This window comes from Phalangium opilio, unplaced genomic scaffold (genome assembly GCF_054372755.1).
Source record: "Phalangium opilio isolate 3A_F unplaced genomic scaffold, DU_Popi_V2 ptg000002l_1, whole genome shotgun sequence".
NCBI lineage: Eukaryota > Metazoa > Arthropoda > Arachnida > Opiliones > Phalangiidae > Phalangium > Phalangium opilio.
Window position 1 is genome coordinate 7,498,024 of NW_028324144.1, and position 24,951 is coordinate 7,522,974.

Genomic DNA, 24,951 nt, shown 5'->3' on the forward strand with positions numbered 1-24,951 from the left:
GCGTTTCGGCTCCAGTACTCTCGGGCGTTTCAGCTCCAGTACTCTCGGGCGTTTCGGCTCCAGTACTCTCGGGCGTTTCGGCCCCAGTACTCTCGAGCGTTTCGGCCCCAGTAGTCTCGAGCGTTTCGGCCCCAGTACTCTCGAGCGTTTCGGTCCCAGTACTCCCAGTACTCTCGAGTGTTTCGGCCCCAGTACTCTCGAGTGTTTCGGCCCCAGTACTCTCGAGCGTTTCGGCCTAGTACTCTCGAGCGTTTCGGCTCCAGTACTCTCGGGCGTTTCGGCTCCAGTACTCTCGGGCGTTTCGGCTCCAGTACTCTCGGGCGTTTCGGCCCCAGTACTCTCGAGTGTTTCGGCCCCAGTACTCTCGAGCGTTTCGGCCTAGTACTCTCGAGCGTTTCGGCTCCAGTACTCTCGGGCGTTTCGGCTCCAGTACTCTCGGGCGTTTCGGCCCCAGTACTCTCGGGCGTTTCGGCCCCAGTACTCTCGGGCGTTTCGGCCCCAGTACTCTCGAGCGTTTCGGCCCCAGTACTCTCGAGCGTTTCGGCCCCAGTACTCTCGAGCGTTTCGGCCCCAGTACTCTCGAGCGTTATAACGAGTACTAGTCATCTTCTCTTTCAATTACTGTGTAAAGTCTAATATAACTGTGAACGTTTTAAAAATCAGCGTAGGATTGAATTGCGCCTTAGGAGCCAATGAAATGAGGCCGTTTATTGAAATAATTAGCAAAAACACTGAAGCCTTTGTTTTATGCTATCCGAATGCTGGCTTACCAAATACCTTTGGAGAGTATGATGAAACACCTGAAGATATGGCGAAAAATATTCGAGTAAATCGATTTTATTAACTGAATTAAAGCAAATGCCGGGCTCCTGTGGTACCCCTAACATTCTGACTGATCTTCTACACGTAAATTTACCTTGCCAAAGGCATGAGCCAATCAGAACCCGTCAATGAGGTGGAGCTAAAACTGCCCTTAACTAAGCTACAACCCCTTGATTATGGGAGCATCTAGTGGCATTTTTTGAAACTAAACCGTAGCCTACACTTGCTTTAAGCTTAAAGTCATTAACTTTTGCTAATAATGAAATTAATAAATAAATAAGACATTTGCTCTTGATGGATTGGTCAATATTGTTGGTGGTTGTTGTGGAACGACTCCTGATCATATTCGAGCTATTTCTAAAGCAGTCAAAGATTGTCGCCCAAGAATACCACCTGAAAATATATTTAAAGATGCTTTATTATTAAGTGGTAGGGGTTTTAATGTGGATTTATTGCGTCCAATTATAAATTTAATCGTTTTAATTTTTCTTCGTTTATTTAGGACTGGAGCCAATGGTTGTTCGAAAAGATGCGCTTTTTATTAATATTGGAGAAAGATGTAACGTTGCTGGTTCGCGAAGATTTGCAAGGTTAATTCGGGATGGCCAATATCAGGTATTTAACTTTGGACTTAAACTTAATTCTCACTGGCCCTAAAATCATGGCGGAATAAAGTTCAACTGAAAAATTACACGCTGAGATAGACGGAATTGCCGTTACTTCAGTCCTATTTTTCAGTTGAACTCGCCATAAACCTGGAAATCGTCATTGATGACGTAGGTTTTAGGGAACAGAAGATAATTAATATTTAATTAGAGCTCAAGGACAAACACAAACACAAGGGAGCGCTGTTTTATAAAATTTCACCTAACTATTTATTATATTGACTAGCTGTTACCCGCGGCGTCGCTCGCGTGTAATAAGAACTTCCATCAAAATGATATAAAGAGTGGGTAGATTTTACTGAGGACTAATATTTTTGTAGCACCCTAGGAGCAAAGGCACTCGGCGTTGCCCGTCAGCCCGTTGGGATGCATTTTTTATTACTTTTCACGGGGACATTATTCCATAAAGAAGGGTTTTTAAGTTTTTGGCCGCCATTTAAAAAGATGGCAACAAATCGAACCCAAAAGACCATAAGGCCCATCTATAGGTTAAAGGAAACCCAGTGTACTAAATATTTGCGAAATCGGTTGAAACGCGCGAACTTTGTTGCATAGAGAATATTTTTTTACATTTCTGGGCGCCATTTATTAAGATGGCGGTGGATTGGAAAAATCTTTGTTAGTACGCGCCTACTACTTATGAGTAACGTTCTTGCAAATTTTCAGCCTTCTAGGGAGAGCGGTTTGGGCTGGGCGTTGATTATCAGTCAGTCAGTCAGTCAGTCAGGACTTTGACTTTTATAGATATAGATTAAATAAGACATGAGCCCAGATTTGTTTTGATGAAATAATGTTGTATTCAATAGAAAACTGACCCAGGATTTTCCCATAGGACGCAGCAAGCGTTGCCAAAGATCAAGTTGAAATGGGAGCCCAAATTCTTGATATTAACATGGATGAGGGAATGTTGGATGGCAAAATGGCTATGGCCAAGTTTTTAAACTTAATCGGGACAGAACCTGATATTTGTAAAGTAATTTACTCGTGTATCTCTAATTACTGCATGATCAAAGTTTTCTGGCTGAAACCTGGTTGTTTGTATTAGGTTCCATTTTGTTTAGATTCGTCTAATTTTGCCGTTATCGAGGCTGGTCTCAAATGTTGCCAGGGAAAATGCGTTGTTAATTCAATCAGCTTGAAGGAAGGAGAGGAAGATTTTTTGGCCAAAGCAAGCGTGATTAAACAATATGGAGGAGCCGTTGTTGTCATGGCATTTGACGAAATTGGACAAGTACATGACACAGTGTTAAAAAGCAGGGGTCTTATTAAAAAACCAGCCCAGTGGTTTTTTTTTGCGTTTTATTGGAGTTTTTCCGGGTTATATTGGGGTTTTTCTGGATTTTATTGGGTTTTTCTGTGTTATATTGGGGTTTTTTCCGGGTTTTATTGGTTTTCTTCCGGAGTTTATTGGGCTTTTCTGCGTTATATTGGGGTTTTTCCGGGTTTTTCTGCGTTCATGGGGTTTCTCCGGGTTTTATTGTTTTTTTCCCAGTTTTTCTGCGTTTTATTGGTTTTTTTTCCGGGTTTTATTGGCGTTTTTTCCGGGTTTTATTGGGTATTTTTCCGGGTTTTATTGGGTTTTCCGGGTTTTATTGGTGTTTGTCTTGGTTTTATTGGGTTTTTTTCCGGGTTTTATTGGCGTTTTTTCCGGGTTTCATTGGGTATTTTTTCCGGGTTTTGTTGGGTTTTTTCCGGGTTTTATTGGGTTTTCCGGGTTTTATTGGTGTTTGTCTTGGTTTTATTGGGTTTTTTATATTTAGCAGTTGTGTGCATGGTAGAAATTGTCATTCACGAGTAAAAAGGACTTAAATAAATTATGCTCGCATTCAAATTCATGGAAATTGAAGATCTTAGTGACGGGATTTATTAAGTGGGTTTTTTTGGTGGGTATAACCCAATAAAACCCGCGGGTGGGTTTTTTATGGTGGGCTGGGTTTTTTAATTCGAACCCTGATACGAGAAAAAATTCTGTTTCTTATTTACTGTTTTTAGTACTTTTTACTAACTGTTGTTTCTATAGGCTGCTGATGAAGATCGCAAAGTCGAAATATGCCAGCGATCTTATAAGTTACTAACGGAGAAGATTGGTTTCAATCCCTGTGATATAATTTTTGATCCAAATATACTAACAATTGCCACTGGGATGGAAGAACATAACACTTACGGAATTGATTACATCAATGCTACTCGAAGAATAAAAGTAAAGTACATTTTCCAAGCAATTTATATAGTGATGGGCACAAATCGATCTGGGATCAATATCTCTAACTAATATTGCTATTTTGCCAATAAAAATCTATAGATGGCGCTATTAAATTAGCTAATGGGGCCAATTCTGTAACTTTTTTAACGGGTTATCGCTAGTGATCATTGTCCCTTAAAGGGTTTGTGTCAGTCTCGCTAGTCAACACATGAAACTTATGGAGAACATATCTTATGAACTTGTGCTATAACTTGCTAAAAAGTTACAGAATTTCCCCGACTATTTACTACATTATGATTGGCCATTATTTAACCAGCCATAAACAATTTGCTACTGGAGAAGTAGTGGATCGATATTGGTTTGAATTGGGATAATATCAGAAGCGCATGACATACGAAGTGATTTTCTATTATGCATAACATAGCGGCCGTCTTATACGGAAAGCTTTTACCATCAAGGGGGGGAAATGTCAGCCCCCTTTCCAACTTTATTTTTCCTCTCGCGCCGAGAAATCCAAGCGGGTGGGGTTCAGCTTAGGTGATTGGCTTATACATTTTTTACGCATATGTCACCGCTTAGAAATAGTTCCCCTTATTCTCGCCAGACGGCAACCCTAATAAATCGATGCAGTTTTTGTCAGTATCCCCCCATAGGTGGCTAGTGCCGACTCAAATAAAAATCTTTCCGTATAAGACGGGTCTACCAAAGAGTCTAGAAAATCACTTCGTATGTCATGCGCTTCTGATAATATCGGTAACCTCGTTGAGTTCATTTTACACTATAAAATGGGTATTGGCAAAAACGGATTTATGTACTAAGAACGTCGGATCATAGCTTTAGCCTATCTGGTATCATCCTCACTGCCTCGCATACTTCATTGAGAAACTTCGTCTGCTTATATTTTGACTCCACCCACAAATTTCGTATATAGCGACTTCTAGTGGTCGAAAATGTCATTCTTATCTCCATTTTCGAGGTTAAATAATTTTATATATTTTTTTTAGAAATTGCGCCAGTGGTAAAAAAGCAAATTGGGCAACTCCCGATTTAGTGGAATTAAGCTTTAAAGTTAAGAATATATACAGTATAATTGATGTTTCTTTAAATTTAAGCATCTGGTTTTTCTTTCTTTGTACTAAAATTATTATTTTAGTACGATTATAACTTATTATAATTATTTACTTTCCTTATGCAGTATCTATATTTAAAGCCCAGAATATAAGAGAGTAAGGCCGACAGATGGCGAGCGCAACTTTTGAAATTATAAGCCACTCCCACTGAAATATACAAAGTAGTCGAGGATGGATAGGGAATTTGCTAAGTTAAACCAAATGTGGATGAGAGGGAAAGTATGACAATGGCCATAAAGCCTGTGTTAAAAAACGCGGACATCGAAGTTTCGCCAATAACTATTTAGTTTACTAGTGACTTATGGACTTGCAAACTCGCGACTGAAAGTAGTTCAGACTATTATGCTCCTTGGTTTAACCATAGCCCACTCGATCACGCGCATCACGACGCAAGCTCCCCGCGCTATAGCTAAATTACCGAGATTTGTTTTAAACGTATCTAGTTTTATGTGCTCTTTTATTGCTTCGATAACCTTACTTAAATCCATATTATTCCTTCAAATACCTTTTAAAACATTACCAGCTACTCTGTCCTGACTACAAACACAAATCGAGGAAGTTCTAGCATACACAATAGCAGACGACAGTAACCGCGTAACCGCGAATTAACACAAGACCTATTTTAAGGGAGTGAACAAGCGCAGTATAGCTACGCCAATAAAACGGTCAACTACGGCGAAACTCTGATGACTCGCGACTTTTGGCCATTTTCATACTTTTCCTCTCATCTACTTTTGGTTAAACGTTCTTCTTACATAAATCAATTTTTAGTATTGGTTCATACCTTCCAAATAAATTTGCTGCCTCTTTCAAAATCTGTAGTGATCACACATAAGTCATAACTTTTGTTTCCATTCTTAGGAACTTCTTCCTGGTGTTCGAATTAGTGGTGGCGTCTCTAATTTATCATTTTCGTTTCGTGGCAATGACCATATTAGAGAAGCGATGCATAGCGTCTTTCTCTATCACGCGATTAAAGTGATTTCATAATTTTTGTATTTTCTATTACTTTCCAAAATGTGCAAGTGGCAATATTGTAAATATTTACGTAACAGGCTGGAATGGATATGGGTATTGTAAACGCTGGTTGTTTACCAGTTTACGATGATATTGAAAAAGATTTACTGGAAATGTGTGAAAATTTGTTATGGAATAAGGATGCGCAAGGAACGGAGAAACTTTTGGAATATTCTCAGAGAAATAATACAAAGAAGAAAAATGTACAGTCATCGGAGGATGATTGGCGGTGCCAACCGGTTGAATGGAGACTAGAACACGCCTTAGTCAAAGTAATTATTATTTTTCAGGGAATAGGTATAGAGAACAGGGTTGCCACGGGTCAGGGAAAACCTGAAAAAGTCAGGGAATTTAAAAATGGACCGAAAAGGTTAGGGAAAAGTCAGGGAATTTTAAAAGTTTCAAGAAAAGTCAGGGAATTTGATTTTAGTGGGTAAAATTTCTGGGGATAAGTCTTTATTGAAAGAGTAATGAAAGTTTCTCATCATCCTCTCTTAACACAGAAAACTCTAGAGCAATCCTTAAAATGTCTAGAATTGTTTTTGTAAAGTAAATGCGCTCTAAAAAAAATCTCTCAGACTGTTATTTATAGTTAAAATGTTTCTTATTCATTTTGGTGCAACAAATACATTGGAATTCTTAATGTGAGAGTTTATTTAATTATACGCACTTAAAACGTGCTGTAAACATTTACACTTTCGCCCTAAAAAAGGTCAGGGAAAATCTCAGAAAAAGGTCAGAGAAAACCTGGAAAAGTCAGGGAATTTGGTTCTGAAAATTCAGTGGCAACCCTGGAGAATTTTTAATAGTGATGAGCACCAACCAATTGGTATAGAGTAATTTCGGTTGAGAGGGGGAGTGAACTGTGTATCCCCTACGTTAGGGGCAACTTTGTACTAGAGAATACTATTTGCCCCCGGAAGGGAAGGGGAGGGGGGATATCACTAAGGTAAGAGATAGAGGGTTATGACGTTGCCGTATATGGGAAATAAATTACTCTATTGCATGGTTGCCGTTATCACAATTTTGGAAGTTATGTTGGTTTTGAGCCTAATTTACTGAATTTTTCTGATATGCTTAAAATGTTCCATAGAGGGCGCTTTTAAGGTATTTTATAATATATACTTATTTCATTGTATTAGGCCTTGGTGCCATTATACCACCATAAACAGTTCGGTACTGGAAAGCTAGTTGATATTGGTTGGTATTATTCTGGTATCGGTTAAAAAATTGGTTGGTTCTGTTCTGTTCTGGTTTTGGTTCGGTAACAGCGGTCAATATTTGTGCTGCTTAAAAATTGGTTGTATTGATAAAAAATCGATTAGCATTAGCAAGAGTTCATGATATCGGTATTGGTGATCGGTTGATGCCGCTTTGGGTGGATGTAAGAAATTAGATTAGGTTGATGTCGTATAGGGTGTTAGAATCGGTTGATGTCGAATAGGGTATTAGAATCGGTTGATGTCGCTTTCGGTAAAATAACGTTCTCAAATGAGTAAGGAAAGCGCGGGTCCAGTGGATCCCCTACAAGTTGACTTTCCTCCTGAACTACGGGTTTAGCTTGGCGAAGGCTAGTGGGCGGGATTTATAAGTGCACGTATAAATCCCGATCACAAATGCCTCCTGCCTTCGCCAAGCCAAAACTGGAGTTCGTAAGGAAAGTCAACTTTAGGGGACCCACTGGACCCGCGCTTTGCATTAATGAAAGTTCCCTCATTGAGTTTCATATATAAACTAAAAAAAAAGAGAAAACTTATTATGATAAAGAAATTTGTGATTTTACGAATGATATCGACCATCACTTATATTTAATTTACTTCCTTAATTTCGTTCTTTCTTTTTTTTTCTATAAGGGAATTGATGCCTTTGTTGTAGAGGACGTAGAAGAAGCAAGACAGAAGACTAATCTTTATCCTAGACCTCTTAATATAATTGAAGGACCTCTGATGAAGGTTTCTGTTTTTCTTAGTAATTTAAAATTTATGTTTGTTAATACTTTGTAAAACTGTTCTATTTAATAGGGTATGAATAGGGTGGGTGACCTTTTTGGTGCCGGGAAAATGTTTCTCCCGCAAGTTATAAAATCAGCTCGTGTTATGAAGAAAGCCGTGGCTTATCTGGTTCCCTTTATGGAGAAAGAGAGACAGGAAAATCAGCGACTTTGTCCTGATGAGAATTATGATGAAAATGTAACTATAATTTGCTAGACTTTCAGATTGCGCTAGTTTTGGAAAAACATCCTTAAAGACTGTGGGTCATTTTCATTGCTGATGACAACCCCCAATAAGTCTAAAAAGCAAAGCGCGGATCACGTGGTTCATCTTCAATTTGACTTCCCTTACGAACTCGATCCTGTTTGGAAGTATTTTTGGGGGGAAATCCCCTGCAAGTTAGCTTTCCTAATGAACTCCGGATTGGTAAAGGCTTGTGGGCGGGATTTATAAGTGCATGTATAAATCCCACCCACAAATGCCTCTTACTTTAACCAAAGTCCACTGGACTCGCGCTTTGCTTTAATACTTTTTATTGACCTTGTTTTTAATGTAGTAACTAATTTTCAAGCGTATTTGTAGGATAGATTTGCAGGCACGGTAGTTCTGGCAACGGTTAAAGGTGATGTGCATGATATTGGAAAGAACATTGTCGGAGTCGTTTTGGGTTGTAATAATTATCGGTATTTATTTTACATAATTTTGTATTACAGTTGTTAATTTCCGTGTCATTAATGTACTTTTGAAATTTTAGCGTAATTGACTTAGGAGTTATGAAACCTTGTGATGAAATACTAAAATGTGCTCTCAATAATAACGCTGGTGATTAACAATTTTAATTTTATTCTACTTTGTCTAAAACGTTAACCCTATAAGTATATGTCTTCCATTATAATATCACCATTGTGCATCTTCATTTGAAGCTTCCTCCTCGAAATCATAAGAGAATAGGGCCATGTCCCACTGTGATTTTTCATTTTTGAGTCAGGTTAAAGCGAGTCTATCGGCTGTGGTTTAGTTTAAAGCAACCTAACTAGATGTTCTCATTGTTGAGGGGTGGAGTTGACAGGCCTGCTAATGATTGGCAAGGCTAGTTTTAGATCCGCCCTTGCGGATGAGTTCATGGTTCCTGTCTTGGTGGTGTAGAAGATTAGCCTGCATCTTAGGGGCATCAAAGAATCCGAAATCTCCTTTAAGGGTAGAGATTTATATCATAGTAGACTATATGTAACCAGATGGCGCTGTTCTACGCGGAATACTCGACCAAGATCGAGCACCCCGTGCCTGTAGCAAATATCCATTCAACCCATACTTGTAAAGAGAGTATTACCAAAAGTCTGATAAGACTTCATACAAAAAGTACTTAACTGGCGCGGGGGTGCGAAACGTGTTATTTTCAGTGCTTACCCCTTTGTCCGCGTGGGCAGATATCTCTGCAACGCGGCCTCTAAAATCGAGTGACGTTGGCGCCGCTTCACCAAACATAGAAGGAAAATAGTCGCTACGCGCTACAAAACATAGTTCCCCCGGTTTTTACATATAACACAACTGTTACCAAGCGTAGAGTGATGGTAACAACTAAGAAATGAAATTTGAAGTAATTTTTCCGATAGAAAGATTTTAAGTCAACAATAAATTAAAAATATGAATTATTAAACCATTATTGGTTAAATTTAACCACGTGAATCGCTCTTGATTGGTTCACTAAGTTCGTCTGCTGTATTATTTTGGAGTCATGGCTCCCGAAACTTTGTAAGTAAACCTAGTTCCTTTAAAACTAATTTTAAATTAAATGTAATAAGTTTGAACTATTGAATTAGGTTAAAGATGAAACTTGATTTACTGAAGGACTTTAAAATCAAAGACATTCTCAATTTTGAAGATGACTTTTTCAAAGTTTGCCATTCAAAAACTAAAATATTAGAAGACCTAGAAGGCAGTGGGAAATTGGACGAAATAATTATAATCTTAGTTGATAAGTTCTTTGAACTCAAAGATAATTTCGAGATGTGCCGCACACCGAATTCCAGTTTCCTTTGCGCTTGGAATTCATGGCTGCCTTCATATTCAATGAACCAGCCCGATAATTTCTTAATGAAGCTAAACTGTGATGAAATTGAATTTTCTTTAATAATTTATTGGATTGCAAAAAAAATACTGGAAAAGCATGCTAACCAACTGAGATCCAGCTCAACTACTAGTCAAAGTAAAGCCAGCTCAACTGCTAGTCAAAGTCAAGCCAGCTCAACTGCTAGTCAAAGTAAAGCCAGCTCAACTGCTAGTCAAAGTAAAGCCAGCTCAACTGCTAGTCAAAGTAAAGCCAGCTCTACGCAAGTTATTGTTTCCCCTAAGAAGAAGAAAATCGTACGCAACAGGAATTCTGACAGGATTTATTCGTTGCAAAGACTAGGTGGTGGCTGCCTTGGGGAGATGTGGCGCGTAAACAAAAAAAGGATGCAAGTCTATTCAAAAATTAGGCAAGGGAAGAAGCCCCTGACTCAAAAGCAAAGAGACATTGCACACAAATTATACCAAATCAGCCTGTCACTGCGCAACATGGATCAATCGTCAAAAGACATACCTCCAGCTTTAATACAAATCAACCAAGGCGGATTATTAATACCCCATGTGTCCCTTAATCCATACATTGAGAAAGTTCATGATCTAGTTGTGGATGAATGGATAAAATGGGATAAGATTAAACCAGGAGAAGTACTAAGTAAGAATTATTTTAGCAATTATTTTTTAAATCATTATCCTAATCAATCGTCACATTTTTTCTTTAGAAGAGACTATGGCCACATTAATGAACAATGAAGGTTTCAAAGAAATGTTCCACAACGCTTTATCCAAAATAACGGAAATAGTGAATAGGGATTTTTCGTATGACGAACTCGAACATTTCAGGAAGGTATATCAGAGAAAGATGGGTCACGCTAAGCTTGGTGATTTAGTACGTGCAAAGATTCAGTCACGAAATGACAGAAAAGGAAAAAGAGGAATTGGTGGTCAGAATCTCAGGTGCTACTTATACAGAAATACAGTTAAAAAGCCAAAGACAGGGGAAAAGGGCACTCGCAGAACACAAAAATCAGTATTGCTAAAGCAGTGTAAAGCCTCAAAGTCAGAAGTGGTAAAGAAAATTCGCAAACGAGTTCCTAATGATCTTGTGATAGAAAGTAAATCTGTTCCTAATGAGCCTCCAAAATCAGTATTGCCAAAGAAATCTCACAAAATTAAAAAAGAGGCGACTTCTACTACATTCTCAAGTCCAAAACAGTCTAGAAGCGGAAGGGTCCTGCGACGAAAGTTACTGATGGATGAATTCATTTACCAATGAGATATTGCAGGATAAGACTTCATGAAATGATTTTTAATTGATCCACCATTAAAAAAATTACAAAAAATATTAATTTAGAAATAAATTTAGGATTCATTGATATCCTCGATATGATTTTTTTATGAAAACAAAGCTTTGTGATATTATTAAATGTTAAAATAAACATTGAAATTAAATTTTGGCTTAGTGAAATTGCATAATTTACATTTGGTTGAATAAAATTGATTATTTGCTTGAAAGATCAACTCCAACTTTACGATATTCAGCTTCTGCGTTTTGTGTTGTTTTCGTGCATCCTTTAATTAGTAATGCCCGTCTAGAAGTACGGTAGTTTAAACTTGTGAGTTTACCTGCTGTTACATATTTTTGTTGGCTGAAAATTGTTTCCACTGCAGAACCATTTATGCGTACTGGGTAAATATACTTGGTAGGGTTACGTGAGGTGAAATCTTCAGCAAAGTCACAGAAGCCAAATATAGAAATTCTTAAGAGCTCCCATGTTTGCCATGCTAGAAATTTCTGGCCAGTTTTTTCTTTTAGATCTTCTTCACACAAAATTCGTTCCGTTGCCCAAGACTCAAAAAATTCCAGTCCTTGCAGCATTGATTTTACAGGTGCAGACGTTAATGACTCTACTTTCTCGTGCGATAATAACCCCTTCTCAAATATTTTATGGCACGCAAATAAGTAATCGTGGCATGCCATAACTTTATCTTTATCCTCAGGTGGATCTTCTGCCATGGGATTTGCGTAATTAAATAATTCACCCAAAACCTTCTGAGTTTGCATAATTTTAGCTGGAGTAACATTCAATTTTACCCAAGGATCTCTTTCGATGAACGCCAAAATTAAACCTTTCACTTGTACCAACTCATTGTTATCACGTCTGTCAACTTCCCTTTCATACAAATCAACGATTTGTGACCAACCGAACACTATATCTCCTAATATCGTAAATTCTTTAGAATCGTTATCCTTGGAGTGGTTTAACGCATTAATCATGTTTTTTAATTGGTGTGTTGGGCAAACAATCCAAAATATTCGTCTTCCCTTGAGAAATGGGTGTTTAAAGGAAGGCTTGAACCGAAAATTGAAGGTTCCATTCTGATTTTCAGAGTAAGTAAAGGGTTTCTCAATTCCTATCGTGTGTCTTAACGCTGCAATATTGGAAGTGCCACCATCACAAACCAGCGCAGATGTTTCCAAACCAACACATTGAAATGCCCAGATGACATCGTATATGGTGTTGATTAAGAAAGAATTCGAAGCAGCTTTTGGCAACATAAAATAAGGACCAATTATATCAAAGCTGCTGGAAACGCATCTCCATAAGAATTGTAAAACATATTCTGCTTCTAAGGTTTCAGAAACGGTATTTTCTTTAAATAAATCGTCCATTGAAGGGTATTCTGCTGGATCAATACAACAGCCAATGAACTCGTTGTTGCTCGAGTTCCACATTAACTTCCCAATAATTTTGACCTCATCAAAAATTAGCACTCCTTCTTTAGGGGGTTTATTCTTTCCTGGATACTTCTCAACGAATTCATTGAATCTCTTTGCTTCTCCATGTAGAAAAATTAAGTCAATACCTTGCTTCGATGGAATATTTTTCATTTTGTTCCTTAGAGAATAAACACTGGGCAACTTAAAGATGTCGAAGGAAGCTAATGCTTCATAAGCAGCCGGAGACCGCGAAAACACGCTTAAAGCAATACGGTATGTTAACGGACTCCACCTGTTTCCTTTACTCCCTTTTTCACATCTCATCTGATCATCAATGAAACCATTCCTTTCAGTATCCAGATTCCAGCTTTTTTTCAAGGCAATCCCTAGAGTATGGTTTTTTTCACTTGCTTCTTGGAAAATCTTTTCAAGTTCTGCACTTCCATTAGTATTGATACTGGCGATTACTTCCTGCATTTTTCTGTGTTGATCCATATTGAGCTCTAAACTGCTTTCCTCCAACTTTTGTTCTAATTCCTTAACTCTTTTATTAACTCTGAATCGTAAAGTCCGATTTTCTATGAACCGTTTTTTTCGGGACCTCGGTGTTAAAACACTAATTCTGCACCTTGAAAGCACACTCTGCCTTTTAAGATGGGTTCGTGGTGTGACTTCAGTTCTTTTTTTCTTTTGCCCCAAAATATATCTACAAGAAAAAAAATTAACTTTCCAATATTTGCTAAAAAATAATGGTGAAATTTACCTATTAAGGTAACGACATTTTCCACACTGATGCTGATAACTTTGAGCTTTTAACTGCTCCTTTGGTAAATTTTTTGGTGCGGTATAAAAAACTGGACAATCAACAGACTGATGTCTCCTAAAAGGATATTTAATTTCCTCGAGTTTTCTGGTTTTGATATTTTCACAATCTTCCTATTAAAGAGAAACAAAACAAATAATTTATTAGTTCCGTACCTGTTATTCAGCTTAGAAAATTACACAAACCTTGGGAATCCCTGGGCAAAATACAAGATTTTCAACTAGATCTTTTAATGCTTCATCAATTACATTATAACTGATTATTAACCCTTGCTCCTCAGTAGATCTAAATACTTCTTTCTGCTCTGCTTTTTTGAATGGTTTTAGAATAGTCAAGCGTCCATCCATTGTAAAAAACATTCTGATAGGGGTATCATAGTAGTTTCCAAGAATTACTAAATTGTCAGATCTGGTGACTTCCAAATGACGCAATGTACCATCAACACTTTTCATACATTGGAAAACAATACAGGCTTAAATGAAAAAAAATCGTTAATATACACTCCTCATATTATTCATTTTTTTTATTCTATTATTATACTTACCGAGTTCTAAGTTTGAGATGTAATCGTAAATGAGGTCTAATGCAGAAGTAGTAATTGAATCATCTTGGCATAACTTCAATCGTTTCGTAACTTGATCACCTGAATGTGTAGATTTTCTTTTCAAAGGGTTGGTTTGCGTCTCTATGGAACGTGTTATTTTCAAGTGAAAGTCGCACTGTGTTGTTCTATTACTGGTGTAAACATAATCGGTTTGTGAGCCTGCTATCTGCGTTTCTGTTACATTCCTGTTTTCAGTTGTTTGTGTCCAGGTATTTTTAAATCTTTGTTGTTTTGTTTGGGATTCTGCACTCCGCAAAAGGGGGTTAATCTGAACCGCTTTTGAAGAAGTTTCTTTCAGATAAAAATCGCACTGCGTTGACTGATTTTTGGGTTGAATAAGTGGAGTTAATGATGGTTTTCTTCTAGGCGGCATAGCCAAGGCTTAGAAGTTTATAAGCTTTATAAAGAGCAGAAAGTTTATCTTAACTTGGGTTTTTTATATAAAAACTTTTAAATTGCAATTATTTACTTACCTGATGCTAAGAAATGTTTAGGGAAACACTTAGAAACAATTCTAGATTTAAAACGTCGTTGAAACTTGAAAAAACTAAGACGACCCGAGTTTAAACCTTTTTTTCTCATTTAAGATTTCACTTCGTACTACTTTCAGAACTTCCGGATAATTCGCCTAGCTATTGGCTAGTTTTGAATTTAGGTATGTCATTCTCATTGGTTAGTGTAGACTACCGTCGTCTGCAGTGTAAATTACATGTTTTCTATTGCCAAAGCTAGAACCGAGAATCAGTTAAGTACTTTTTGTATGAAGTCTTATCAGACTTTTGGTATTACAAGGTTACGATAAAACTACCCTTTCTCTTCCCTCTAGATATCATTGGATTATCAGGCTTGATCACGCCATCTTTAAGCGAAATGGTATTTGTTGCCAAAGAAATGGAAAGATTAAAGTTAAAAATTCCTCTCCTTATTGGAGGAGCTACGACCTCAAAGTATGCTCATGAATAAAGAATGCTCATGAGGAAATTTGTTTTCACTCTACAGGATCGGCAACTCCCTACCTCGAACGACAGCTTATTCTGTATATACTCTGTTACAACATCGGTTGTCAGCACGCGTAACCCTAGTGGAAAAAATGATTGGAAACCAATCGGTGACAAATTCGATCCTATTGGTGTTTGAAGATTTCTATTGGCGACCTATAGGAAATGATCTGCCAATAGAAGTCCATTTCATTCCGATAACCATCCGATTGGAAATTCTATTGGGAATGAATTGGGGTTTCTTGCCATTTCAAGACCATTACATATCCAATAGGTTTCCAATAGGGAACTCTATTGGACATGTATTGGTCATTTTTGCAAATTAAGGTCCTTTTAATTCCCAATAGGTTTCCAATAGGGAACTCTATTGGACATGTATTGGTCATGTTTTCAAATTAAGTTCCTTTTAATTCCCAATAGGTTTCCAATAGGGAACTCTATTGGACATGTATTGGGCATGTTTTCAAATTAAGTTCCTTTTAATTCCCAATAGGTTTCCAATAGGGAACTCTATTGGACATGTATTGGTCATGTTTTCAAATTAAGTTCCTTTTAATTCCCAATAGGTTTCCAATAGGGAACTCTATTGGACATGTATTGGTCATGTTTTCAAATTAAGTTCCTTTTAATTCCCAATAGGTTTCCAATAGGGAACTCTATTGGACATGTATTGGTCATGTTTTCAAATTAAAGTCCTTTTCATTTCCAATTGGTTTCCAACAGGGAACTCTTTTCATTTCCAATTGGTTTCCAACAGGGAACTCTATTGGACTCTATAGGAGAGGCCAACTAGTAGGCGCGCGAGAAGCCAAAAAGGGTCACGGTGGCGCCGCCAGACGGCGAGTAAAGTAACTAAAGTTCAAACAAATTATGGCTCTATAACGTGTGAAAAAACAGGTATTTTTGGGAAATCGGAAAAAAGACAAATCTCTAGCATTTCCTTTATTATTTTTGGAGTTAGGAGCGATGCAATCAATTATTAACCACATGTTTCGATTTGTTGTTCTTGACATGGTTTTGAATTTTTATTAAAACTTTAGTTACTTTACTCGCCGTCTGGCGGCGCCACCGTGACCCTTTTTGGCTTCTCGCGCGCCTATTAGTTGGCCCCTCCAGGCTCTCCTATAGAGCCCATAGCTCGTATCCTTCCTCCATGGCCATGCTCGTTTCTCTGGTCAAGGTTTAGCCCGCTACAACGCTCGATAAACTCAACTCGACTCAATTTCAGCGTTATTATTGGAACTAATTCATGAAATCCGATTAAATCTTGCTCCAAATAGGTTTCTAAAGGATATTCAGCAATTTTCTAATGGTAAGAACAACTTTATCACGTTTTTGAAGCTTCTAAAGTACTGCTACTCGCTAAGCCTTGGCCCTTGTTTTCAGAGTTTGAATTTGTAGAATCTCTAAAACGACATAAAAGTAGTTTTTACCTTTAGAAAAGTGGTGGATATCCTTTAGAAACGTATTCATTATAAATGAACGAGACATTTTTGATAAGTTATATTGACGATGATTAGTGATGAACGTAAAACGATGATTAGTGATAATGAACCTCAAGAGATAGTCAAAGGCATAAGAGATCATGAGCCCCAAGGGATGATGAGAGATGGTGGGTTAGTGAGAGTAAATTACGGTAAGTTTCTTCTAACACACAAGAGTAGACTTCCCTATATAGTCTCAATTTCTAATAAATTAACTCTTAAATTGTTACCAGATGATATGTCTAGTGATGACGAGGAGATGCGCAGTAAAAGTATGATATTTTTTCTCTTAAATTCTTAAAAGCGAATAGGTCTTTGGAAAAATTATGAGTTCCACATCATAATTATCATGGATCTGTTTAGATCAAATTACTTGTTTTTTAAATCCATATACAAGTCAAAAATAGTAAGCTTCTCTCTGAATTTTATCTTCCATCAAAATGCAAGAGAGAAGCTTATTAAAGGCTCCACCCCTACATAACGCGCTTACCCTCCCTTTAACATATAGTTTTTCAAAAACTCTGTAGATTAAAAAAGTGGATTGAAACCATTTTGCTTGTGCCATATTTTTAATGTTAATGTTTCAAGTGTGGGTGTGGGTGTGTGTGTGCTTTTTTTGGGAGGCTTTTGTGTCATTCTCAGTTTCTCACAAATTCATATTGAAATGTCAGAATGTACAAAGTGTTATAAGGTGTAAATGAATTGAACTCTTTTGCACAATCCTAAGTGTTCCAAATAAATCTAACGGGGAGTTTCATTATAGAAGCTTGACAGGAACATCGTCAAATAGGTTCAAAAAAAACTAAGGCGTTAGAAGCGAGGCAACTAAGGCGTTAGAAGCGAGGCCATCTCTTACTCCACAAAAGGTTTCGGCTATTAAGAGTAAGTTTAAAAAAATGAAAGCTTAAAAATTTGTATCAATCATACAATAGTAACTGTTATTATTGCAGGTAGTGTTCGCTACTACGCCAAGAAAAAGGGGAAAGATCAGTCTGCCCAGGAGATGGCGGCTAAGGCAGTGAACCACGCCCTGACCCAAAAAATTTCCGATTTGCGAAAAAAAATTATTGCCGCGCCAAATTGAAAAAACCAAAAAAAAAAAAAAATTCCTTTTTAAAATAAAATATTTCAATTGTGAAGGTTTTATTAGTATTGTGGAGCCTGTGGTAATTAGTAGGGGTGTGCGAGCCCTGAATTTTCAGTTTCGAGCCGAGCTTGAGCCTTGAAAATTTTTCTTATCGAGCTTCGAGCCGAGCTTTGATTTTCTTATCGAGCTCTCGAGCTTTAAGGTTTAGTCAAAAATTGGGTTTCGAGCCTTATCGAGCTTTCAAGTTAGTGAAAAATCGGATTTCGAGCCTTAAGAATGTTCTTCTTTTTAGATAAGACGACTTTTGATTATTCTAGCTTGTTTCAGAAGGAACTAATTGGCATTAACCTTAAGCTAAGTTTGCTAAGACAGTATCACGAAAGTAAATAAAAACAAGTATCAAACAGCCTTAAGTTTTTAAAAAACTAAAGACTGTTTGATTATTTGATACTTGTTTTCGGCGGGAAAAATGGCGCCAATTTCCTCCAACAACGCGGCTAACGTAGGATGATGAAATAATTTCTTTGTCTGGCATCATGTTTATCATGCATGCTACGAACAGAGCATGAACTTTCTATATTGATGGTTCATGCTACGAATAACTCAAACTCAAACTATAAGAGCCAATCAAAAGTCGTCTTATTTATCGGACCTGGTTCTGTGTCACACCATTTCAAAAGCCAATAAGAATTAAGCTTACATAAACCCCTGCGCAGATCGAAAAAGTAGTATTTCGCGCATCCAGGGTTTTTGAGAGATGGTTGGGAACTCAATTTTGGCTATCGAGCTTTAATCGAGCTTTGGGTCAAGGCTCGAAAACGTATCGAGCTTTTCAAAAATCGCTTATCGAGCTTCGAGCCGAGTACTCGGCTCGAAGCTCGATCGAGTACTCGAACCTTTTCGAGTACTCGCACATGCCTAGTAATTAGTTTGTTCGCCATATTATTAATTAATTTTCATATGTTCTGTGTGAGCCTATGGGTCGGTAATTGGTCAGTCTTATGGGTCGGTAATTGGTCAGTCTTATGGGTCGGTAATTGGTCAGTCTTATGGGTCGGTAATTGGTCAGTCTTATGGGTCGGTAATTGGTCAGTCTTATGGGTCGGTAATTGGTCATTCTAATGGGTCGGTAATTGGTCATTCTAATGGGTCGGTAATTGGTCAGTCTTATGGGTCGGTAATTGGTCAGTCTTATGGGTCGGTAATTGGTCATTCTAATGGGTCGGTAATTGGTAAATCTTATCGGTCGGTAATTGGTCGATCTTATCGGTCGGTAATTGGTCAATCTTATCGGTCGGTAATTGGTCAATCTTATCGGTCGGTAATTGGTCAATCTTATCGGTCGGTAATTGGTCAATCTTATCGGTCAGTAATTGGTATATCCTATCGGAAATGTGACGAAAACACTATTGGTTTCCTATTGGTTCCCAATTGGTTTCTGAACTGCGTTTTCCCAATTGGTTTCCAATCATTTTTTCCACTAGGGAAAGCTAGGTCTCCATGTTTTTTTTAGCTCGAATGCACGGACCCCTAGGCCTTAGTTTCAAATACGTGTAGTAGTAGGCTGTAGGTAATTTCACGCGTATTTGAAACTAAGGCCGAGAGGTCCGTGCACTCGAGCTAAAAAACTCGCGGATATTTTAAATCCTGAAGATCCTGAAGTTTTTGGTCTCTAGACAGCACGTACAAAGCTAGGTTACATAGAGACCTAGCTTTACGCGTGCCGACAACCGATGTTGTAACAGAGTATATACAGACTAAGCTGTCGTTCGAGATAGGGAGTTGCCTATATCCTATAGCGTGAAAACAAATTTCCTCGCGCGCATTCTTAATCCATGGTTTGCCAGAACAAACACGTTGATTTCAATTACGCTTAACTCCATATGTATTGTCCAAATTTGTTCTATAGAACTCATACAGCGGTTAAGATTGCCCCACGGTACAGCTTTCCAACTGTTCATGTGTTAGATGCATCAAAAAGCGTTGTTGTGGTAAATATTTACCATTAATTATTAATAACTAGCTGTTACCTGCGAATTTGGGAAGTGTTTATAATAATGTGACTTTACTGCGTGTTTATTTATTCACTCTTATAGTGTTCGTCCTTACTGAACCAAGATAACAGAGATGAATTTATCGAAGACATTCAAGAAGAATACGAAGAAATCAGGGAGGACCATCTTGAATCTTTAAAAGAATGCCTACTACTCCCTATTAAAGATGCGCGCAAGAAAAGAGCTCAGTTAGATTTTACTGGGGATTGCAAACCAGGTTGGCACATACCATAACATAATGAATTTTCCGTTTAATTATTGAATAGCCAGCAGCTCAGTATTTTTATATTCACAGTTCGTCCCTCATTTTTGGGAGTCAAAGTTTTTGAAGATTACGATTTGAACCGTATCATTCCATTCATTGATTGGAAACCTTTCTTTGATGTTTGGCAACTTCGAGGAAAATATCCAAATCGTGGCTTTCCAAAAGTTTTTCAAGACGCGACAGTTGGTAAGAAACTACAATAATTTTTTTTTTGGCTAAATTGCTTAGAAACCAAAACGAAAGCTAGTTCAACTTCTAGCTTTAGCATGTATATGGGCATCATGGGATTGGAATGATTTAGAGGGAACTCGTTGGTTAATGCTTTGTAATGGATTTTAATCGCTACCATGATAAAGAGACACTAGATTCAGATTGGGTGGTGAAAATACGTGATCCTAGCTTTCATATTTCGTTTGTCCACTCACGAACCTATCTAAATACTCGATACTCGAAAGAATTTTTGATACTCGCAGGGTTCATACAAACCGGGAAAATCTGGAAAAATCAGGGAAATAAATAGTTGACAAAAACCTCATGGAAGATTCAGGGAAATTTCGAATTTTTAGTAAAATTCAGGGAAATCAGGGAAATTTGCGTCAAACAAGGGCCGAGTAATTAAGCAAAATGTTCGTGAACATACTCTCCATAGGATTAACATTACACTATACTTTGGAGGCTCATAACTCTGGTTATATTAGAGATACGGGGATGTCCTTTGAGTATGTTATAGTCAAATTTGTCCCCCATCCAACCATGGGCTACGGCAAACAGGAGCCTAGTAATTAAGGAAAAAGTAAACAAACAACCCCCCTCCATAGGAATAGCATTACACTATACTTTGGAGGCTCGTAACTCTGGAAAATTCAGGGAAGTATGTGGGGAAAAACCTGGAAATCTCAGGGAAATTTGTTTTCCAAAAGTTGTATGAACCCTGACTCGGCTTGATACTCGATATGAAATTAATTCCGATACTCGGACTCGGCTCAAAAACGAAAAAAACGGGACTCGCACACCACTGTTTGTTATATTATTTTCTTGATTGTTAACAGATCAATTGTGTTTTTCTTATTCTTCTCATTATTAGGAGCCACAGCCAAGAAGTTACACAACGAAGCGCAAAATATGCTTAAAAAAATAGTCGATGAGAAACTTTTTCGCGCAAGAGGTGTGATTGGCTTTTTTCCAGCCAACAGTGAAGGGGACGACATTAAAATATTTCACAATGATACCAAGCCCAAAAGGGATTTTCACGTGTTATACGGGTTAAGACAACAGATGGTCAAAGATTTCGAAGTTGACGAGCCTTATTTGTGCCTTTCCGACTTTGTAGCCCCTGTTGAGACTGGTATTGACGACTATATAGGCATGTTCGCTGTATCGGCTGGATTTGGATGTGATGAATTATGCAAAAGGTGATTGATTATTAGAGGTGTGCGGGTAATAATTTTCAGGTTGCGAGTCCAAGTGGGAGTACTGGAAAACTGTGTTCTCAAAGACCTCGAGTCCAATTTCCCAGTACTCGCCGAGTTCTAACCTATTAACGAGTCGAGCTAAAAAATTATTCCAAAATTACTATCGCCTAGGGAAAACATTAACTATCTGAGAACTGTTATTATCCTTGGCGGAGTGCTGGCGAGTTCTCGCAATTTTCTTGTACTCGCACAGCCCTTGTGATTATTAAAAGAATGATGGTGCAAACTAATTTAGTCAAATTAATTTCTTTTTAGATATGAAGAAAATGTAGATGATTACAATGTTATTTTGGCCAAATCCCTCGCTGATAGACTAGCAGAAGTATGATAATTATTTTCATTTCTTGGAATTCATTTAAGCAAAGAGTATCTTCTTTGGCGACCCTTAAAGATTAAGCCTTGGCCGCTTATAAGCCCCGTCAATGCACTGTAGAAATCAGTTTAAAAAACGATCTGTACATTACAGGCAGTTATCTATAAATATGGGATAAAACTAAATATTTTTCATTTTAACTCTCCTAATAAGGCTTTTGCGGAAGAATTGCATTTAAGAGTTCGGAAAGAATTTTGGGGTTACGATTCTGATGAAATTTTGGATACAGCTGATGTTCTAAAGATTAAATACAAGGCAATCAAATTAGTTTTTTTATTTTAAAGGAAAAGTTCACCTAACATAACATTATACCTTAAAATAAAGGACTTTTTTTCTAAATATTAAAGGAAAGGTGTTAAAATTAAATGATCTCTTATTATAAAATAATTAGCATTTAATTACTCTTAAAAACGAGGACTACTGCGCCACCGTTGGTCTGATAAATCGAATCTCTTAACCAGTCTTGGAAATAGCACAGGTCAAAAACCAGTTTATTAATTGCTCGGACCAGTTTTTTTATTCAAAATCCGGGGGTTACTGGTCCTTGGGACCAGTTTATTAATTGAGAATTTTTATGAAAATTCAGGAGGGACCAGTTTAAAAATTCTAGTCATTATAAATTTCTACTCCATGGATATAGTCTCCTAGCCTTGACATTTTCTCATTCTTGCTTATGTTGCCTTCCTTGCTACAACCACAGCCCACTCGATCACGCTTTGGCTTCACACAATGTTTTTCCTATGTAAAAGCGCGTGTTGGTAATTATGAGCTTTTTCGCTCGAAAAATCCAAGGAGCCAGCTTTCAACATGACCGGCTATGGGAGGAACACAGTTATTTTGCCCTAATTTTGAAACTACTGGTGCAAACCTCTTGAAAGTTTAAAGTGATGTGCAAAACAAAGTTTGCTATGATTTGGAAATTTTAAAAAGTTTCCCTTCTATAGTTTTTTTGTATAAATATTAGAACGAAAATTAGCCCTACTTAAAGGGCTTGGTCTTGGAACGGTTTAATAAGTTTTTCCGTTTCACTTGTTCGAATCTCTTGAAATTTTAGTGAGAGGCACATTGAACGGTTTTAAATTATGATGCAAAGTTTCAAAGTTTTCAAAGAAACAATTCACTTCCAAAAAATTCATTAAAATTGTGCTTGTGCATAATCCTACAACCTTAGGGAAATTTTAGGAAAAGGACTATTCGTTTTAAAAGTTTGAAACTTTCCACAATAATTTAAAACCTTTAAATATGCCTTTCACTAAAATTTCAAGAGACTCGAACCAGTGAAGCTGAAGGAAACAAATTTAAACTGTTTGAGACTAAGCCATTAAATTATGGTTCATTTTCGTTTTAATGTTGTTACAACTTTGCACAAAAATACCAAACATTATTTTGCAAATCTCATTAAAATTTCAAGAGATTTCAACCAGTATTTTCAAAATTAGGACCAAAAAACGGTGTTCCCCCCAATGACGGAGTTAACTCTGATTTTTGACATAATTTTTGCATCTATAGCCCGATTGAATGGGCTGTGCGTCAACGAAATACTCTCTTAATTTTTCAATAGGATTAGTAAAAAATAAATTAGGGATGGGGTCACTGGTCCCAAGGACCAGTTTAATATTGTAGACGCTGGGGGTCACTGGTCCCGAGGACTAGTTTCAAAAAAATCCTTATTTCCAAGACTGCTCTTAACCCTTACCTCTCTCTCTGCCATTGTGAGAATTCAACCAATCCTGTAATGATAGGAGGTTCGATTTAGCTGACCAATGGCGGCGCAGTAGTCCACGTTTTTTAGGCTAATAAAATGCTAATTATTTTGTAATAATAGATTTTAATTTATTTTATTGAATATTTTTACTTTTATAGAGCTATTTCAGAGGGGGTAATGGCTACGTCACCAATGCTATTTGCCCATAGAGAAAACCCTCATAAAACGGCCGCCCTACACTCAAAGGCAGGCCCAATTTTCGTAGCAGACGAAATTTTTCCCCTATTGAAATAGCTCTATATTTAGAAAAAAGGCAGTTCTTTTAAGATATAATGTTATGTTACCTGGCAACCTTGAACATAAAATGCTTAATTGTCCTTTTACGAAGCCAAGTTCATTTATAGTCTGTTGCGTTCAAGGTTGCCTTGTTCTTCGAAAATTAATTCAATTAAATCTTAAACATAACAAAAAAAAAACAATTCAGGGTATAAGACCAGCACCTGGCTATCCTAGTCAACCAGACCATACGGAGAAAGAGACCATGTGGACACTAATGGATGTAGAGGCTAATACTGGCATTAAGCTAACAGATTCACTCGCTATGTGGCCGGCCGCGTCAGTATGTGGCCTGTATTTCGCACACCCAAAAAGCAATTATTTCGCTTTGAGAAAAGTGGGAAAAGATCAGGTTGGAATATAAGACCCCAGGGTTGCCACGGAATTTTCAGCTGACTTTTACAGGTTTTCCCTGACCTTTTTCTGAGGTTTTCCCAGACATTTTTCTGAGGTTTTCCCTGACCTTTTTCTGAGGTTTTCCCTGACCTTTTTCTGAGATTTTCCCTGACCTCTTTCCGAGATTTTCCCCGACCTTTTCTCTGAGATTTTCCCTGACCTTTTTCCGGGATTTTCCCTGACCTTTTTCCGAGATTTTCCCTGACCTTTTTCCGGGATTTTCCCTGACCTTTTTCCGAGATTTTCCCTGACCTTTTTCCGAGATTTTCCCTGACCTTTTTCCGAGATTTTCCCTGACCTTTTTCCGAGATTTTCCCTGACCTTTTTCCGGGATTTTCCCTGACCTTTTTCCGGGATTTTCCCTGACCTTTTTCCGGGATTTTCCCTGACCTTTTTCCGGGATTTTCCCTGACCTTTTTCCGGGATTTTCCCTGACCTTTTTCTGAGATTTTCCCTGACCTTTCTCTGAGATTTTCCCTGACCTTTTTCTGAGATTTTCCCTGAACTTTTTCTGAGATTTTCCCTGACCTTTTTCTGAGATTTTCCCTGACCTTTTTCTGAGATTTTCCCTGACCTTTTTCTGAGATTTTCCCTGAACGTTTTCTGAGATTTTCCCTGAACTTTTTAGGGCGAAAGTGTAAATGTTTACAGCACGTTTTAACTGCGTATAATAAAAAAAAACTCGATCTACATTAAGTTTTCCAATGTAATTGTTGCACAAGAATGATTAAGAAACATTT

The 24,951-nt window shown here is 37.6% G+C and overlaps 3 protein-coding genes and 2 long non-coding RNA genes across 8 annotated transcripts in view; 3 read left to right on the plus strand and 2 right to left on the minus strand.

Moving 5' to 3' along the window:
* The window catches only part of LOC149718554 (methionine synthase-like), a 33,499-nt gene that overhangs the window by 5,704 nt on the left and 2,844 nt on the right, over positions 1 to 24,951 (plus strand). Inside the window, exons 6-25 of the mRNA XM_089849476.1 lie at positions 664 to 826; positions 1,104 to 1,251; positions 1,325 to 1,437; positions 2,320 to 2,460; positions 2,533 to 2,718; positions 3,508 to 3,687; positions 5,682 to 5,798; positions 5,876 to 6,109; positions 7,691 to 7,789; positions 7,859 to 8,026; positions 8,411 to 8,511; positions 8,583 to 8,650; positions 14,868 to 14,988; positions 19,520 to 19,601; positions 19,707 to 19,881; positions 19,960 to 20,115; positions 21,014 to 21,341; positions 21,657 to 21,723; positions 21,928 to 22,029; positions 23,964 to 24,167. Coding sequence (XP_089705602.1) covers positions 664 to 826; positions 1,104 to 1,251; positions 1,325 to 1,437; positions 2,320 to 2,460; positions 2,533 to 2,718; positions 3,508 to 3,687; positions 5,682 to 5,798; positions 5,876 to 6,109; positions 7,691 to 7,789; positions 7,859 to 8,026; positions 8,411 to 8,511; positions 8,583 to 8,650; positions 14,868 to 14,988; positions 19,520 to 19,601; positions 19,707 to 19,881; positions 19,960 to 20,115; positions 21,014 to 21,341; positions 21,657 to 21,723; positions 21,928 to 22,029; positions 23,964 to 24,167 — 2,953 coding nt within the window. The remainder of the gene's footprint in view (positions 1 to 663; positions 827 to 1,103; positions 1,252 to 1,324; positions 1,438 to 2,319; positions 2,461 to 2,532; positions 2,719 to 3,507; positions 3,688 to 5,681; positions 5,799 to 5,875; positions 6,110 to 7,690; positions 7,790 to 7,858; positions 8,027 to 8,410; positions 8,512 to 8,582; positions 8,651 to 14,867; positions 14,989 to 19,519; positions 19,602 to 19,706; positions 19,882 to 19,959; positions 20,116 to 21,013; positions 21,342 to 21,656; positions 21,724 to 21,927; positions 22,030 to 23,963; positions 24,168 to 24,951) is intronic.
* On the plus strand, positions 9,201 to 11,372 carry LOC149718555 (uncharacterized). Its single transcript, XM_089849547.1, has 3 exons — positions 9,201 to 9,580; positions 9,649 to 10,547; positions 10,615 to 11,372. Exons 1-3 carry the CDS (start codon positions 9,564 to 9,566, stop codon positions 11,166 to 11,168), a joined length of 1,470 nt encoding a protein of 489 aa, XP_089705673.1. The 5' UTR covers positions 9,201 to 9,563; the 3' UTR covers positions 11,169 to 11,372.
* Positions 11,181 to 14,772, minus strand: LOC149718556 (uncharacterized). 2 transcript variants are annotated; one of them, XM_089849530.1, is made up of 5 exons: positions 14,515 to 14,772; positions 13,982 to 14,438; positions 13,623 to 13,909; positions 13,378 to 13,550; positions 11,181 to 13,320 (listed from the first exon to the last, which is right to left on the minus strand). In XM_089849530.1, exons 2-5 carry the CDS (start codon positions 14,412 to 14,414, stop codon positions 11,394 to 11,396), a joined length of 2,820 nt encoding a protein of 939 aa, XP_089705656.1. In that variant the 5' UTR covers positions 14,415 to 14,438; positions 14,515 to 14,772; the 3' UTR covers positions 11,181 to 11,393. The 2 variants fall into 2 exon arrangements, with proteins under 2 accessions (XP_089705656.1, XP_089705663.1); XM_089849537.1 differs by lacking the exon at positions 14,515 to 14,772 and having other exon boundaries at positions 13,623 to 13,797; positions 13,874 to 13,909; positions 13,982 to 14,084.
* LOC149718557 (uncharacterized) lies at positions 16,102 to 17,662 on the plus strand. Of its 3 annotated transcripts, none has more exons than XR_016371744.1 (5): positions 16,102 to 16,351; positions 16,479 to 16,675; positions 16,757 to 16,795; positions 17,314 to 17,405; positions 17,474 to 17,662. It is a non-coding gene; the product is annotated as an uncharacterized LOC149718557 (long non-coding RNA). The 3 variants fall into 3 exon arrangements; XR_016371742.1 differs by having other exon boundaries at positions 16,112 to 16,351; positions 16,426 to 16,675; XR_016371746.1 differs by having other exon boundaries at positions 16,119 to 16,351; positions 16,426 to 16,675; positions 17,287 to 17,405.
* Positions 19,683 to 23,727, minus strand: LOC149718558 (uncharacterized). The gene is made up of 3 exons (XR_016371749.1): positions 22,087 to 23,727; positions 19,894 to 22,011; positions 19,683 to 19,821 (listed from the first exon to the last, which is right to left on the minus strand). It is a non-coding gene; the product is annotated as an uncharacterized LOC149718558 (long non-coding RNA).

Bases quoted from the DNA above. Each gene is read 5' to 3' on its own strand.
- LOC149718555 (XM_089849547.1), top strand. The intron at 10,548-10,614 runs GTAAGAATTATT...TTTTTTCTTTAG, and splicing joins TAAACCAGGAGAAGTACTAA to AAGAGACTATGGCCACATTA.
- LOC149718556 (XM_089849530.1), bottom strand. From the start codon at position 14,414: ATGCCGCCTAGAAGAAAACCATCATTAACTCCACTTATTCAACCCAAA. The intron at 13,910-13,981 runs GTAAGTATAATA...TTTTCATTTAAG, and splicing joins CATCTCAAACTTAGAACTCG to CCTGTATTGTTTTCCAATGT. The intron at 13,321-13,377 runs GTAAATTTCACC...TTTTTCTTGTAG, and splicing joins AAATGTCGTTACCTTAATAG to ATATATTTTGGGGCAAAAGA.